The sequence below is a fragment of the Lethenteron reissneri genome, chromosome 54, assembly GCF_015708825.2.
Source record: "Lethenteron reissneri isolate LAM-NWPU_2019-01 chromosome 54, ASM1570882v1, whole genome shotgun sequence".
Taxonomy (NCBI): Eukaryota; Metazoa; Chordata; class Hyperoartia; order Petromyzontiformes; family Petromyzontidae; genus Lethenteron; species Lethenteron reissneri.
Window position 1 is genome coordinate 1,257,033 of NC_083832.1, and position 17,042 is coordinate 1,274,074.

General features: G+C 51.5%; 1 protein-coding gene across 1 annotated transcript in view; it reads left to right on the forward strand.

Moving 5' to 3' along the window:
* LOC133356454 (protein bassoon-like) overlaps positions 1-17,042 on the forward strand; it is a 78,528-nt gene that overhangs the window by 16,974 nt on the left and 44,512 nt on the right. Inside the window, exons 4-7 of the mRNA XM_061573986.1 lie at positions 6,826-6,948; positions 7,430-7,538; positions 11,510-11,677; positions 13,965-14,080. Coding sequence (XP_061429970.1) covers positions 6,826-6,948; positions 7,430-7,538; positions 11,510-11,677; positions 13,965-14,080 — 516 coding nt within the window. The remainder of the gene's footprint in view (positions 1-6,825; positions 6,949-7,429; positions 7,539-11,509; positions 11,678-13,964; positions 14,081-17,042) is intronic.

The window sequence follows — 17,042 nt, forward strand, 5'->3', positions numbered from 1 at the left end:
CTACGTGCAACAGAAAAATTCAGGAAAAAACAGCAAAGTCTTCCAGAAAAAAACACCGTATATCAACGCTGTGTGCAAAAATCCCAGTGGGATGCAAGTTAAACAATAACAACCATAAGACAATTTATATTAAATTCATCAGGCTAACTCTGTACTTCAACAAACAAACATGGCTAAACCATACGTTTTCGAAATCACCAAAATAAAGCTATAAAAACAATGTAACAGTGATCATAGGAACTGTGATTCAAATTTAACAATAAACGATATGCATAACATGTACGACCAAACTTTGCAGCCGTAGCTGGCAGCATGAGTCACTCCATAACAGCAGGAGTATAAAAACAATTCAATGCACCTGTAAAGATCAGCACACTACTGTATAATCAAAACTCAAGATCATTCTTTGCAGCGGTGATATGTACGAGAGGCTGCTGTGACGGCAATGTGAAAGTCGGTGTCATTTACCCAGCAGAGCATGGACGAGTCTCAAGAGGGTCCTGCGTTTGGGATCTTTGGCCCAGTTCCTTTCAAAGAAGCCGTTGGCTCCAGCTGGGAGCCCTTTGCATCGTGTCTCGACCCATGTTAAAGGGGCCCCCGCCCAGTGGCAGCTGTCCCTTTGCAGCGCCTGGCATGTGAGCGGGCATTCGTCTGCCAGTAGGGGGCCAATGATTGCCGCGTGGTCGAGCCAAGGGCACCCCCGTTGGCAGCTGTCCCTGTGCGGCACAAGGCGACTCAGCAACTGGCTTGCTATCAGGCAATGATTGCCGCTGCTCCTTGTGTGTAATACACAAGCGAGTGATATTGAATAAGAGGGGGGCGTCTCGGAGCCTGGACTTGATCGTTTGAATATTTTTGGCAGATTTCAGTATTTATTTTTGTACCTGGAGGAATCCGATGAGCTATCAAGCTCTTTCTCACAGATGTCCAGTAGGGGTAAGTACAAAAACACGTTAGTCGTGCAAAGTACAATAAAAATTTAACAAATCACCCACACGCATACAATACAATTAAAGCATCCCCATCCTACCAGGCAAGGCCCACTGAGGTATGAACTTGTTTTTTAGAAGCAACCTGGCCACAAATGACAGCTCAACAAAGTGACCCATCATTTAGACATTTATAGCAGATTTATTGGGAGGGACTCCAAATGAATAATAACTAAAGAGGTCTTTACTTGTCTTCATTTTCTTCACATTATGGGGGAAACTATCGTGGCGAGGCGCGCCGGTGTATCATACCGGCGGCCTTCCCAGCCCTTCTCAGGGAAGCACTGCGATTGACACTGGGGGCTCCCCCTTCGGTCACTCGCTCCGAACCCGGCACTTTGTGGACGAGCATGTGCTGTGATGCCTTCTCGCGGTGTGGCCGCACGGACCCCGCGGTGTGGCTGGGAGGGTGCCGTCTCGGCTGTGAATGTGACTCGCGGCCGCCAGCGAGCGTGCGTGGTGGGGCGGTTTCAAGTCCATGTTTCAATATATAAATAGATTGTGTTGATGTTGTTGTTGCTGACGCACTCACTGACCTAGATTGTTTTCTGCATTCTCTCCGTGGCGAGCGGTCGGTGGGCGTGGGTGAAGAGATGTAGTGTCTGTGGTGAGTGGTGAGTGAGTGGTGAGTGAGTTGTGAGTGAGTGGTGAGTAAGTGGTGAGTGTGGGTGAAGAGATGTAGTGTCTGTGGTGAGTGGTGAGTGAGTAGTGAGTAAGTGGTGAGTGAGTGGTGAGTGAGTGGTGAGTGTGGGTGAAGAGATGTAGTGTCTGTGGTGAGTCGTGAGTGAGTAGTGAGTAAGTGATGAGTGGTGAGTGAGTGGTGAGTGTGGGTGAAGAGATGTAGTGTCTGTGGTGAGTGGTGAGTGAGTCGTGAGTGAATGGTGAGTGAGTGGTGAGTGTGGGTGAAGAGATGTAGTGTCTGTGGTGAGTCGTGAGTGAGTAGTGAGTAAGTGATGAGTGGTGAGTGAGTGGTGAGTGTGGGTGAAGAGATGTAGTGTCTGTGGTGAGTGGTGAGTGAGTCGTGAGTGAATGGTGAGTGAGTGGTGAGTGTGGGTGAAGAGATGTAGGTCTCTGTGCAAGTCTATGGGTCTCTATATGAGTCTATCGGTATCTATGTGAGTCTATGGGTCTCTATGTGAGTCTATGGGTCTCTTTGTGAGTCTATGGGTCTCTATAAGAGTATATGGGTCTCTATGTGAGTCGATGGGTCTCTATATGAGTCGATGGCTTTCTATTTGAGTCCATGGGTCTCTATATGAGTCACTGGTGACCAGGCTGGAACTCATAGACTCTTTAAGGAGAGAACCGCGGTGTCACCGCCATGGTTGGGGCTGCAACGAGGACCCGAACCCAGCGTCAGTGCCGGCTATCGCGCTCCATCGCACGCCTTTCCACTGTGTGTAGATCGACTGTGAGCAGCCAATAATTGGTACTGCGTATTCTCTGCACATTCTCAGAACAACGTAATGTCATGAATTTATTATGAATGTTGATTAATACTCTTTGGGTCTTTCTGTAAAGTCACGTACAGTGAGTGAAAAAAGTATTTGATTCCCTGCTGATTTTGTACGTTTGCCCACTGACAAAGAAATGATCAGTCTATAATTTTAATGGTAGGTTTATTTGAACAGTGAGAGACAGAATAACAACAACAAAATCCAGAAAAACGCATGTCATAAATGTTATTAATTGATTTGCATTTTAATGAGGGAAATAAGTAATTGACCCTTCTGCAAAACATGACTTAGTACTTGGTGGCAAAACCCTTGTTGGCAATCACAGAGGTCAGACGTTTCTTGTAGTTGGCCACCAGGTTTGCACACATCTCAGGAGGGATTTTGTCCCACTCCTCTTTGCAGATCTTCTCCAAGTCATTAAGGTTTCGAGGCTGACGTTTGGCAACTCGAACCTTCAGCTCCCTCCACAGATTTTCTATGGGATTAAGGTCTGGAGACTGGCTAGGCCACTCCAGGACCTTAATGTGCTTCTTCTTGAGCCACTCCTTTGTTGCCTTGGCCGTGTGTTTTGGGTCATTGTCATGCTGGAATACCCATCCACGACTCATTTTCAATGCCCTGGCTGAGGGAAGGAGGTTCTCACCCAAGATTTGATGGTACATGGCCCCATCCATTGTCCCTTTGATGCGGTGAAGTTGTCCTGTCCCCTTAGCAGAAAAACACCCTCAAAGCATAATGTTTCCACCTCCATGTTTGACGGTGGGGATGGTGTTCTTGGGGTCATAGGCAGCATTCCTCCTCCTCCAAACACAGCGAGTTGAGTTGATGCCAAAGAGCTCCATTTTGGTCTCATTTGACCACAACACTTTCACCCAGTTGTCCTCTGAATCATCCAGATGTTCATTGGCAAACTTCAGACGGGCACGTATATGTGCTTTCTTGAGCAGGAGGACCTTGCGGGCGCTGCAGGATTTCAGTCCTTCACGGCATAGTGTGTTACCAACTGTTTTCTTGGTGACTATGGTCCCAGCTGCCTTGAGATCATTGACAAGATCCTCCCGTGTAGTTCTGGGCTGATTCCTCACCGTTCTCATGATCATTGCAACTCCACGAGGTGAGATCTTGCATGGAGCCCCAGGCCGAGGGAGATTGACAGTTCTTTTGTGTTTCTTCCATTTGCGAATAATCGCACCAACTGTTGTCACCTCACCAAGCTGCTTGGCGATGGTCTTGTAGCCCATTCCAGTCTTGTGTAGGTCTACAATCTTGTCCCTCACATCCTTGGAGAGCTCTTAGGTCTTGGCCATGGTGGAGAGTTTAGAATCTGATTGATTTCTTCTGTGAACAGGTGTCTTTTATACAGGTAACAAGCTGAGACTAGGAGCACTCCCTTTAAGAGTGTGCTCCTAATCTCATCTCGTTACCTGTATAAAAGACGCATGGGAGCCAGAAATCTTTCTGATTGAGAGGGGGTCAAATACTTATTTCCCTCATTAAAATGCAAATCTATTTATAACATTTTTGACATGCATTTTTCAGTATTTTGTTGTTGTTATTCTGTCTCTCACTGTTCAAATAAACCTACCATTAAAATTATAGACTGATCATTTCTTTGTCAGTGGGCAAACGTACAAAATCAGCAGGGGATCAAATACTTTTTTCCTTCACTGTCGGTAGAAAAATAATAAATCACGACGTTTCGGACGCAACACAAGGGTCCGTCATCAGGCGAAAAATGACGAGGGACGCTTATGTTGCGTCCGAAACGTCGTGATCTATTATTATTATTATTTGTCTACCTACGTGACTTCACCGAAAGACCCAAAGAGTATCGATTCCTGCAGTCACGAAAGCTTCAAATAAATGTTGATAAACTATGAATAACCCAACCAACAATAATAGGAACTGCATTTTCTCAGATTAGCATGACACCATTGTAACTTTGATGGCCACATTAACCCCCCTCTGGTCTTCGCACCTGACAGGCTCACAGCGATGACATCCCCTTCACCACGTCGATTCAAGACCGAAATAGGAGAACTCTCTCCACAATTCTGGCTCGTCGCCTGATGAGGCTAGTTGTTGTTGTTGTAATCACCAGCGAAACGTCACGTGTACTCGAATTGTAAATGCTGTAGTGGATTTACGCTCCAATACACAACTGGTGTCGTGCTGAACTCGTGTAGCGCAGTGACTTCGGAGACGATATTTGTACAGGCACGTTCTTTTATTAACACACAAGATCTCACCTGCACACACTCTGCACTCGCTAGCCTATGACACAACACGAGCCGTCTAGCATCGACGGCGCTGACCGAGACAGCTGACAGGCTCTCTGGCAGCGCAATCTCGAGCGAAGATTGCATCGACGATGGCGACGAGACGACAGCGACGGCGAGACGATCCAATCCCCAAACCGACAAGCCGGGAGCTCCCCACTCTCGGCCCCTTTCTATGTGACCAGCGTGGCCTGGCTCAGCCCTGGCCGCGCCTCCCTTCTCGAACCCACTAGCAGGTTCCAGGGGCTTCCAGATGGGGCCCTCCATGACCTTTGCCCCAGTTCCTCCGCCCTGCCGACACAGCCGTGTATATGCTCACCGGCGTGTGTACCGAAGTTATCGAACACAAGATTTATGAAACACGAGCTTTACTACCCGGCTTCGCCCGGGACTTGGATTCACCACGGCCAGCCGCCTTTGTCTCCCCAGTGGCGATGTTGACATACAACACCACTTACTCGTTTGAGGCTGAGTCGACCTAGGGGAGACCCAGGACCGATTCAAATAATCGTCACCGGCCGTGAGCGGGAATCGAACTCGGGCTGCCGGGTTCGTAGCGCAGCGCGCGAATCGCTACGCAGTCGCTGCCCCGCCCCCCCAGGTGCGTGACGTCATTTATTGACGGCCCCAGACCATGGTTGCGGCTGTAACCTCGCTCGTAAGTTGCTGCTGCTGCTGACGTGTGTGTATGCAGCCTATCGCATAGGATTGCCTAGCGCCGACTAACCGGCTGATAGACTTAGCAATAGCGTTATATTCTAAACATAGATCTTCGGTTTACGACCGAAAGTCAATATCAGTTTCGGCCAAAACCGAAACCAGACCGAAAGTAAAAAATTTAATTTCGGCCGAAACCGAAAGTATGCCGAAAGTGGCCATTTGCCAACTTTCGGCGCCGAAACAGAAACCGAAACCGAATTTGGGTCGGCCACTAATGTTAACTACCTCGCCTGGTATGCAGGAGATCGTGGGTTTGATCTCAATGCTGACGATGCCTTCTGATGTATATTTAGAGTTTACGTTTCTCTCTCATCATCACGGTGGCTAGGAGATGTTAACTACCTCGCCTGGTCTACAGGAGGTCGTGGGTTCGATCCCGGCCCTGACGCCTGCTTTATATTTTGAGTTTGTGTGTCTCTCTCTCTCCCCGTGGTTGCATGGATTTTTTTCCTCCGGGTCCTACGGTTTTTCCCTTGGCATTTAGAATGTAAGCGTTAAGATTAGTGGGAGAGAGAGAGAGATAAATGTTGATAAATAAATTGTTCCACCCCCCCCCCCGCCACACATAATAGACGGCAATCGATGTTTTTTGGTGTCGCTGTATTTTACGGTGGTGAGATTGGGCTGTCCCAAACTTGAGTGGCCCGGCGGTGCCCACCTCGCGTTCGAGAAGGGGCACGATGTTCTTTGTGCCCCTTCTTGGCGGCGCCGCCGATGGCATATCACCCCGCACGACCCTCCGCACGGTGGTCTCCGGCAGGTGAAACGCGCTAATTATGATCATCATGGAGACATTCATTAGATGTCAGTGCCTTCTCTATCATTTTTTTTTACTTTCAGGAGAATTTTTCACGTTTCCATCGGAGGCGCCCCTGGAAAATAAAAATCGCGTGGCCCGCTTGGAGTGGACGATGCTCGGAAGTTGCGAGAATTAAAAAAACAACAAATAATGATTAAAATAACAAAACAACAACGACAGTCGTGGTTTTTACGGTTTGAACAATTTCTGGGGAGAACAGAGCGGCATCGCCAGGCGATCCCTCCCGCAGTGATTCCACTGGGCGACGTCGACTCGAGCTCCGCGCTCACCGCGCTGCGGTCGGCCACCGCGAACCACCGCGGAGACGCCCGGGACCCCCGGGTGGCCCGCAGACGGGGTGTGGGGGGGGGTCCCCTCTCCTCCGCCATCGCAAGCGCCCGGCGGCAGATGAATTGCGGTTACGTTCTCAGTCGGAGCCCGAGCGTGAACCGCAATCACAGTCAATGTTCATAAATATTACAACTAAATAAATAGATGAGCCCCAGCCGCCGCCGCCACCGCTGTGCCCGCGTGAGCGATGGGAGGCCCGGGGGGGCGGGGTGCGATCGTTCATTGCGCAGCGGCGCGGCGACGCTGGGTGCCCAGCGAGCCGAGGAGAAGGAAGAGGAGAGGCGGGGGGGAGGAGGCGTCACCACGGAGAGATCGGCGCTCAGGCTGACCGCCGAGCCACGAGCCGTGGTGCGGTGGGTGGGTTTGGGTATTTGTGAGTGGGTGGGTTTGGGTATCGGTGAGTTGGGTGGGTTGGTGGGTTGGTGGATTTGGGTATTGGTGATTTGGTGGGTGGGTTGGTTGGTAAGTAGTTAAGTCGGTGAGTGTTTGCTACAACAGATGAACATAACCGCGCTCATCCGTATGCAGCCGTGCAGAATCAGTGGCGGGAAATTCCACGTCCCTATGGTTTGGGAAAATTATTTATCCATCGGATGACCACTGTTGACTTCCCGATGCACGTGGTATTTATTTTATCCTCGTGGCGGGCGTCTTCATATTTATTGTCGTCGTCGTAACGGTGATGCTCCTGGGACACACGCGTCGACGCCGCGAGTCCGGTTCACTCGTCGCAGGCGGCCCATCGGCTCTCGGAGAGCAGCCAGCGTGCGCGCTGCCGCCCCGCGTCAATCATGAACGCTTTGCGGTCCGGAGATGAAATCGTTTGTGTGGCAGTGGCGGTGGAGCCGACACGCCGGGCCGCCACGGTGCCGGAGAGGGAGGAGAGCGCAGCAGTGTTGACGTGGCCTCTGGGGACCACTTGGGAGACACTCGGGGCAACTTCGTGAGTCTATGGGTCTCTATGTGAGTTATTGGGTTTCTATGTGAGTTATTGGGTGTCTATATGAGTCTTTGGGCCTCTATGTGAGTCTTTGGGTCTCTATGTGAGTCTTTGGGTCTCTATGTGAGTTATTGGGTCTCTATGTGAGTCTTTGGGTCTATATGTGAGTCTTTGGGTCTCTATGTGAGTTATTGGGTCTATACGTGAATCTATGGGGCTCTGTGTGAGTTTAGGGGTCACCTTGTGAGTCTATAGATCTCCATGTTAGTCTATGGGTCTCCATGTTAGTCTATGGGTCTCCATGTAAGTCTGTGGGTCTCTATATGAGTCTATGGGTCTTTATGTGAGTTATTGGGTCTCTATGTGAGTCTATGGGCCTCCATGTGCGTCTATGGATCTCCGTGTGAGTCACTGGTGACTGGGTTGAGACCATCCACTCGTGACACTTGAGAAGCCGGTTGTAATCAGAATGAGCGGCTGAAACCCGGATTTGAGGCCAGGATCCTCAGCGATCAGTGGCGAGTGGTGGCACTGTGGGGTCCGTCCACCGTGCCACTAAACCCATCTGGCTGGGCATGATTCCCTAGCCACGTCTGGCATGAGTGGCGGGTCGATATCACGACCAGCCTTGGAACCTCCCGCCGCGGCTACTCATCCTGAAATAAGCATCCGATGCGACGAGCAACACAAATCATCAGCGGTGAGACAAAGACGGCCGGCCGCTTGGCCGTGGAACCCGGCCACACCGCCCCTGTCGTGGGATGCCGGAACACACCGCTCACGAACAGGCACTTACCGCCCCGCCCCCCCCCCCCCCGCCGTCGACATTTTTCTCAGCCCCTATGCTCTGCTCTTGGCTAACGATTTGCCGTACGATCGTTAACCCAAGCAGCAGCAGCAAATCCCCGAGCTTGCCAGCCGGGCCTAATGGAATCTTGACGGAGAGGGCCACGGGGTTTCAATGCGCGCTGTTAATTGCCTTGCGGAGTGCCGGACGGCATCGTTCGTAACGCACGCGCACGCGGATGGGCGTGTGCGCGTGCGCGCCGCCGCGGGGATCCCCGCGCGTCGTTACGAGCGGCACGAGGCGAACCGCACGGCGCCGGTAGCGCCGGCACGTCGATGGCGCGGTCGGCCACTCGCACTTGATGCACACACGACACACTCACGCACTCACTCACGCGCGCATGCACACTAACACGCGCATGCACACACACACGCACACACTCATGCGTGCACACACTCACTCACGCACACACTCATGCACGCACTCTCACGCACACACGCGCTTGTACACACACACGCCGACGTGCGTGCGTGAACCGACGACTCAGTGGTTTCCAGCTGGCAGAAGGTGACGAGTCCAACCCAATCACTGATTGGAGGTTCACTCAGCACACATCATCCTTCCCTCTGGGGTAAAATCGCTACCTACTTTGTAGGAAAGTCCAGGTGGTTTTTTCTTATTCTATGCATAGACCCTCCCCCGCCAGAGGAATGTGTAATTTCTGCCACCGGCTCAGGGTCGTTTACCGTGGCCGGCCTACATAGGTGCCGCTCGCTAACAGCACTTGCGCCCAACAGTCTGGTAAGGCTACACGGGGGATCTTTGTCTTGCGAGGGGAGGGGAGACCCGTGGTGCCACTGGTCGAAGCGCAGCGCGCTAACCACTACGCCCACCGCTCCCCTGCACGTCCATTCACAGCACCGCTGGTTAGTGTGTGCTGTCGTGTGTACTGTCGTGGGCTCTGTCGTGTGTACTGTCGTGTGATGTTGTGTGTACTGCAAGCACATCCAGAGCTAGCGAATGGCGAGGGTCGATACCGGGCCTGCTTGTTAATTGCCACGTAGGTCAAAAATAATATAAATCACGACGTTTCTAGCGCAACACAAGCGTCCGTCATCAGGTGGGACAACCACAGCAAGAAACAATTGCTGAAGTGGGCAACAGAGGTGTTTGTATCAAGAGGCTCTATAGGTAAGAGAGGGGGGCTGGGCCAGAGAGGAGAGATAGAGAGTGGGTGGGGGTGTGGGGTAGGGGGAATGGGGAATATTTTCTACCTACGTGACTTTACCGAAGGAACTAACGAGTATGGATCCCTGCAGTCACGAAAAATTCAAATCTAGATTGTTAATTGCCCTTTATTTGTGGTTCCCAAGTGTGGCGATGAGAGATGGAAGTGGGCGTCTGCCGACAAAAAACCAAATGCGTGAGAAGGTGACGAGTTTGGGTGAAGGGGTCAAAGTGTGGAGGCTCGGCACGGGTGCGAGTGCGCCTGCTGCGGGAGGCCGACGTTTCGGTGTTAACGGGTCGACGGTGAAGTCCGTTATAACATGACGGTGCACGCCATCAGGGAGAGGGTTGCGGGCTCGTGGGGCTTCCCAGAGACATAGAATGATAACAGCCGTGCGGCGTTGTGTGTCATCAAACACCCCGCACCTTCCGTGGAGTCATCCTCCTGAAATCATCATCTTCACCATCATCATCATCATCACCACCATCGTCGTCAAATCATCACCACCACCACCATCACCACCACTACCATCATCATTACCACCGTCACCACCACCATCACCACCACAACCACCACAACCACCACCACCATCACCACCACCATCATCATTACAACCGTCACCACCACCATCACAACCACAACCACCACCACTACCATCATCATTACCACCGTCACCACCATCATCACCACCACCACCAAAACCACCACCACCTCCATCGTCGTCAAATCATCATCGTCGTCATCATCGTCGTCATCATCAAAGGAAAAATAAACATTGGGCTTCATTATTTATTTAGTGTAGTCATTGCTATTAAACATTGATAATTTCACTCCTACCAGGAACTTAACTTCATTATTCTCGTCGAAGGAGGCTTCTGCTTTCTGCGAAGTTTTCATTCGGCGTGCGTTTTCAGGAACGTAGCCCTCGTCGGATGGAGAGAAGCTTTACCATTCGATGAACTTCTTTCGCACCATACGTAGCCAACCGTGTGCCGATCGCAGGTCCCGGGGAACCAGGCCAACAAACTAACACACAGAAAGCAGTTCTAAAGAAACGAGTTTGTCAATCAAGATGATGATGATTTTAAAGTGCATCATAGCTCACGGTGGCTTCCTCATGTCGGACGGAAGAGCCTTTCCAGACGGCTGCAGAAAGCGCGTCTGAAAGCGCCGCAACGTGTTCGGTCGATCGGCCCGCCGCTCGTTCCGCGAACATGTTTGCTCATTGTGCGAACGAATTGGTCTCGGCTCGAATTTTCCCCCTCACAATCGCGAATTCTCGCAGCGAGGAGCGCTCGTGAGTGAAGCGAGGACACCGCGGCGGGAGCACGGACGGTGGCGCCGGGCTCGCGACGACGCGACAAAATTAATATGTAAATATGTGGACGAGTCCCAGGGGGTCGGAAAACCAAAATAATAATAATTGACTATTGATCCGTAAGGCGCATTCCGCCAAGGAGGAAAGGCCTGAGAGCGCGACGGAGAAGCCAAATAGAATGAACTGACTTAAGAGGATGTGGGTTTAAGACGAGACTTGAACGTGTCCACATTGTCGGCACGGATAATGCGGATGAGCAAACAGGCGACGAAGAGGGAAGGAGAAGAGACCCCAACGGTAACGCCGACTCGGTCGGGGGCGGCGCAGCATGCCGGACGGCTGCCACCCTACGCGGCGACGTCTCGCCACAGGATCACAAGAAGGGGCACTTTTGTTTTCGAATTTGGTGAGAGCCGCCGGCGCACCGTGGTGGTGAACACGAGACAGTGGTGGTCCCCTTTTAATAAATAAACGTCACGAAGCAGCAGCAGCAGCCCTTAAAGAGGCACGGCACGCGGCTCCGCCGACCGATGCATTGGTCCCATCAGTCCCAGTGTCGTCAAGCAGCGGCAGCAGCAGCAGCAGTGTTTGTCAACAGCCGTTGTTGTTGTTGTTGTTGTGTTCTCTCGCCGGGGTCTCAGCGGAAGGGCTGGCTCTGCTGGCTGTGCCGGGCTTCGAGCGAGACGGCGGCCGGGCGGCTCGGAGGAACGACGCCGGCGGTGGCGGCGCTGCCGATGCCGCCGCCGCCACCACCGGGCCCGGCCGAGGATCCGCCGGACCGGCAGGCGGCGCGGGACGCGGCGACGACAGCGACGACGACGCAGCAGCAACAGCAGCAGCGGCAGCAGCAGCAGCAGCAACGGCAGCAGCAGCGGGGGCGCGAGGAGGCACGCGGTGCCCGGCGGGGGGACGCGGAGCGGCCTGGCGCCGCTGCCCTCGCGGCTGCTGCGCCTGGCGACGTGGGACGATCGGGGAGGGCCGTGCACACCCTGCAACAGCAGGATCAGCAGCAGCAGGATCAGCAGCAGCAGGAGCAAGATCAGCGGCGGCATCAGCAGCAGTATCATCATCAGCAGGATCAGCAGCAGCAGGAGCTAGATCAGCGGCGGCATCAGCAGCAGTATCATCATCAGCAGGATCAGCAGCAGCAGGATCAGCAGCAGCGGCACCAGCAGGATCAGCAGCAGCAGCAGTATCATCATCAGCAGGATCAGCAGCAGCAGGATCAGCAGCAGTATCACCAGCAGGATCAGCAGCAGCAGTATCATCATCAGCAGGATCAGCAGCAGCAGGATCAGCAGCAGCGTCACCAGCAGGATCAGCAGCGGCATCAGCAGCAGTATCATCAGCAGGATCAGCAGCAGCAGGATCAGCAGCTGCTGAGTATGGTGAGTGTCCGGATCATTGTGAAATCCGCAAGTCCAAATCAGACGCATGCGAGGAATTACGCTGTGAGACGTGGAGTAGAGGACACACACACACAGGTATGTCCTTCTAATAGGGTAAGCACACTCACACACACACGTGGAATCGGTGTTGGCCACATGTCCCAATGTAGCTGGACTCTTCCGAAAGACTCGGGTGTCGATTTCTTGGGTAAATATTCGTACATTTTTTTATACGCTCATCGCTCTGTTAAGATAGAGAGGACGACTCAGAGGCACGAGGAGGATGAACCACAGACTGAGCGGGAAGCGAGCAGGAGCAGCAGCGAGATCCTTCCTCACAAGCTCTGCGGTCCTCTATATATGAAGGGGTTACCGGCCAATTAATGGGTGTTTCCATGTGGGAGGAAACCTGAGCACGCGAAGAAAACCCTTGCGGTGCGAGGGGGCAATGCTCTATCCCCATCCAGTCCGAACAGGTGGCAGTCCACAAGTTTGCTTTGCAAAGTCCATGTGGACTTCTGTGCGTGATCCACCAACCCTCGCTGGTACCTCCACAGCGCTGCGGCTGCAAGCTGCTGCCACGTGTGGCGCGGACACCCGCCACTGCCACCACCACCACCGCTACCGCCACCACCGCCTACGCCACCGCCACCACTACCACCACAGCCACTACCACCGCCACAACCGCCACCCCCACCGCCACTGCCACCACCACCACCGCCACCATCACCACTACCACCACCACCGCCACCACCACTCCCACCGCCACTGCCACCACCACCGCCACCATCGCCACCGCCACCGCCACCACCACCACCGCCACTACCACCACCACCACCGCCACCACCGCCACAACCGCCACACTCAGCAGACACAGAGCTGTTGAGTGTTTTCCCCTGGCACGGTGGCTTTGGGCGCCACGTTGGCGAGATGTCAACTCCCTCGCCTGGTACGCAAGAGGTTGTGGGTTTGATTCTGACCCTGACGCCTGCTGTATATTTGGAGTCTGCATGTTCTCTCTCCCCGTGATTGCGTAGATTTTTCTATAAATGTCCACATGGTAATCCACTGATCGTTGAGCTATCATTTGTGATAGCCAGGTCGCTTCTGAAAAAGGGCTATAGAGCCCAGTGGGCCTTACCTTTAAAATAATCAAATATAGTTTAGTTTTTGTTATGTTTACTGGGTGAACTCCGGTTTCCTCCGATTCGAATCCAAACTCATTAGTGGAAATTGGGCCCCAAACCAACCCGGAGGTGATCAGAATCTCGTTCGAAGAAGCGGACCTCGAGACTCCGGGCGGGTGGCCAAGCGATCGATCCCCGGCGACGTCGCGGCTCGCGAAGAGCGCAACCCTCGGACACCGCCGGTGGAGCGTCTCCCGCACGCGAGCGGCCGGCGGGCGAGGGAGCAAGTGGCGGAGTCCGCGTCGCGCCACGCGGCCGCTCGTGCTTCCTCTCCGCAGGGTGTTTCCCCCCCTTCCCTTTCCCACCCTGGTTGTTTGTGCGGCGCCGCTGAATTATACACGAGAGAGCGCATGCACACGCACGCACGCGCCACATCAATTATTGAACGCGCCCCACTCGGGAACGGCGGTAGATCGTTCAGGCGGCTCCTTAACCAAGAGCTTGTGGGGGGGGTGGGGGGTACCTCCCGTCCCCCCCACCCCGCCCTCATCCTCTGCCCTGGTTGGCCCACCGCGCTCAAGGAACCTCCAGGATCAACCGGCAATTGCGACAGCGGCCGCCACCACCGCGTGCGATGTCCGAACGTCCGGGAGAGGTGGCGAGCAGAGCTGCCGTTCCTCCGTCAGGAGCTGGATTGGTGCCGCGTGGAGCTGAGCGAGGTGTGGTGGTGGTGGACTGCTTCTGGCTCCACCACCACTAGGGATGGGACGGGTCCCTAACCGAGTCCTCCAATCAGTCTTCCGCTTGGGGCAGGGAATCCATCAGACGGCAGGGAGTGGCTGTGCGTTCGATGCTTGACTCGGGCGCTTCTCTGTGTGGTGACACCATTGGAACCTCATTTGCCAGTAACAAAATATGACAATTGGTTTTTTACCCTTTTAACTGGCAACAATTGTGTAAATGCTTACCCCGAGCTCCCATACTCTGATGGTTCATTGTCCTTGAGTTGTGCGCCTTTTGGCGTCATCTGGTCCAACACCATGTGAGACTAGGCTCTAAAGAAAGCTGTCTCGGGTGTGGACCAATCAATTTCAAGGACAGTGCATACATTATCAGAGTTATGTTTTTGTTTTCATTCCGACTGCAGGCATTGTGGTTAATGCAAACATGACTCCTCGTAAAAAAAGGTGTCAGTTTTGTTGGCAGTTTAAAGGGTACATTTTTTTTATCATATTTTATTACTGGCAAATGAGGTTCCAATGGTGGTGCAGCAGTTAGCGCTCTGTGCTATGAACCCGCCGACCCGGGAGCAATTCCCGCTCACGGCCAACAACCAGTAAAGATGATCTGAACCGGTCCTGGGACTCCCCTAGGTCGACTCAGCCTCAAATGAGTACCTGGTGCGGTGTGTAACATCGCTACTGGGGAGACAAAGGCAGCCGGGCGTGGTGCTAGCCACCCACCACCTCGTGTGCCATGCCAGCCTTCATAGGTGCTCGCTAACAGCACTTGCTCGAAACGTCTGTCAAGGCTATACGGGGAAACCTTATCTTTGTGAGTGAGAGTAAAGTTAGTTTAACACGTAGGCTTTCGCGACCAGTATAATTCACAATAAAGGTTTTTGGGTTAGATCGCGTTATTTATAAATGTGTCACAACCCTCTACCACCCAACACGGCCAATCAGTAAAAAATGTGTCACGTTGACAAAAGACAAATATTTCACTACTTTAGCCCACTGGTGTGTTGAAGAGTGGATCCATAACATTTACAATTGGAGTAGTGGCTGTTTCGCAGAAAATTACATTCAGCATCTTCAGGCGATTTGCCAGAATAGTGAAGCCATCCAACTGCTTCCGGTCTTCAATAGTGCAGGATGACGTCATCATTGTTGAACCCCATCAGGATTCGAGATCAGAAGCGGAGGTGGGGGTGTATATTTTTATGAAATAGACCAGTAATCAGCTACTTAGCATGTGACTCACCTGTAAGGAATTACAATGTTTCTGTATTACTTAATAATGCGCTTCCAGGCTGCTCTGAGTCTATAGCTATCACAGCGATTAAAATTATTTTAATTATTCTCAACTTCAATTGATTCTTTCACTAATCTTGGCCAGTAATAATTAGTTCTGCATAACACTTCAACTGTATCAAAATTAATTGAATGTCCTTATTGGAAAGCATGCTCTGCCACTGCTGATGGCTGTGTTTGGGAGAATTTAATGTTCCTTTGGTGTTCTTTCAGTCTTACGCTAGTGTTACGCCCCGTCTGTCCAATATACCACTTACCAGAGGTGGGACAAAGTCATTGTTATGCAAGTCCAAGTCGAGTCTGAAGTCATCAAATTCATGACTCGAGTCTGACTCGAGTCCACACCAGTCAGAGGTGGGACAAAGTCATTGTTATGCAAGTCCAAGTCGAGTCTGAAGTCATCAAATTCATGACTCGAGTCTGACTCGAGTCCAAGTCACATGACTCGAGTCCACACCTCAGAGGTGGGACAAAGTCATTGTTATGCAAGTCCAAGTCGAGTCTGAAGTCATCAAATTCATGACTCGAGTCTGACTCGAGTCCAAGTCACATGACTCGAGTCCACACCTCAGAGGTGGGACAAAGTCATTGTTATGCAAGTCCAAGTCGAGTCTGAAGTCATCAAATTCATGACTCGAGTCTGACTCGAGTCCAAGTCACATGACTCGAGTCCACACCTCAGAGGTGGGACAAAGTCATTGTTATGCAAGTCCAAGTCGAGTCTGAAGTCATCAAATTCATGACTCGAGTCTGACTCGAGTCCAAGTCACATGACTCGAGTCCACACCTCTGCCACTTACCACATAAAGCAATTGATCCGATTTACACCTTCTGTTGAAAACTTCTGTAATTAATCTTTAGTACAAGACGCTAGTTTTTGAACTTTGTGTACCGGACCAAATCTCACTTTAATGTTTTGCTTTTGCAAAACACGGGCTCATTTGTCAGTAACTCCCGAGATATATGGTATTTCAATTGTTTTGATAATCTGATCACTTTCAGTAGTATTGTTGTTCGATCTTGATTTGGCATTCAATGCTCTGTTAATTTGAGCATTATTGTAGCCATTCAGTCTTCGTGCTTCTTTAACATGTTTAATATCTTTCCTTAAACTTTCACCCTCTGACACTGTCTTTGCCCGATGTATGAGCTTCTTGATGAGAGAGGATTTCTGTGCTCGGTGATGATGCGAATCTGCATTTTATAGGCATCTGTGTGCGTTCCCTTTCGGTAGACGCTGCGTGTTCATTTTCCCTTTTGACCGCGCCAAGCAAAATATCCATTAATGGGAGTGTGTTGTTCACCTCCATTTCCATGGTGAACTGAATGGCCGGGTATTGCGCATTGAGATTATTTAAAGATTCAGTAAGTGTACCTTTACCATGTGGCAGACAACCAAAGTGTCATCGACATATCTAAACCAAAAATATGGTTTTAATGTACTTGAGGTAAGTGCTTTGTTTTAAAGTTTTCCATGTACAGACTTGCTATATCTTCTTGGTTCTTTCGGTAGTCACGTAGAAGGGAAGTAATAAAATAATAAAAATAAAACATAATAAAATAAAATAATTATCACTTTCAGTGAGAATTATTTTATTTTATTATGTTTTATTTTTATTTACCGAA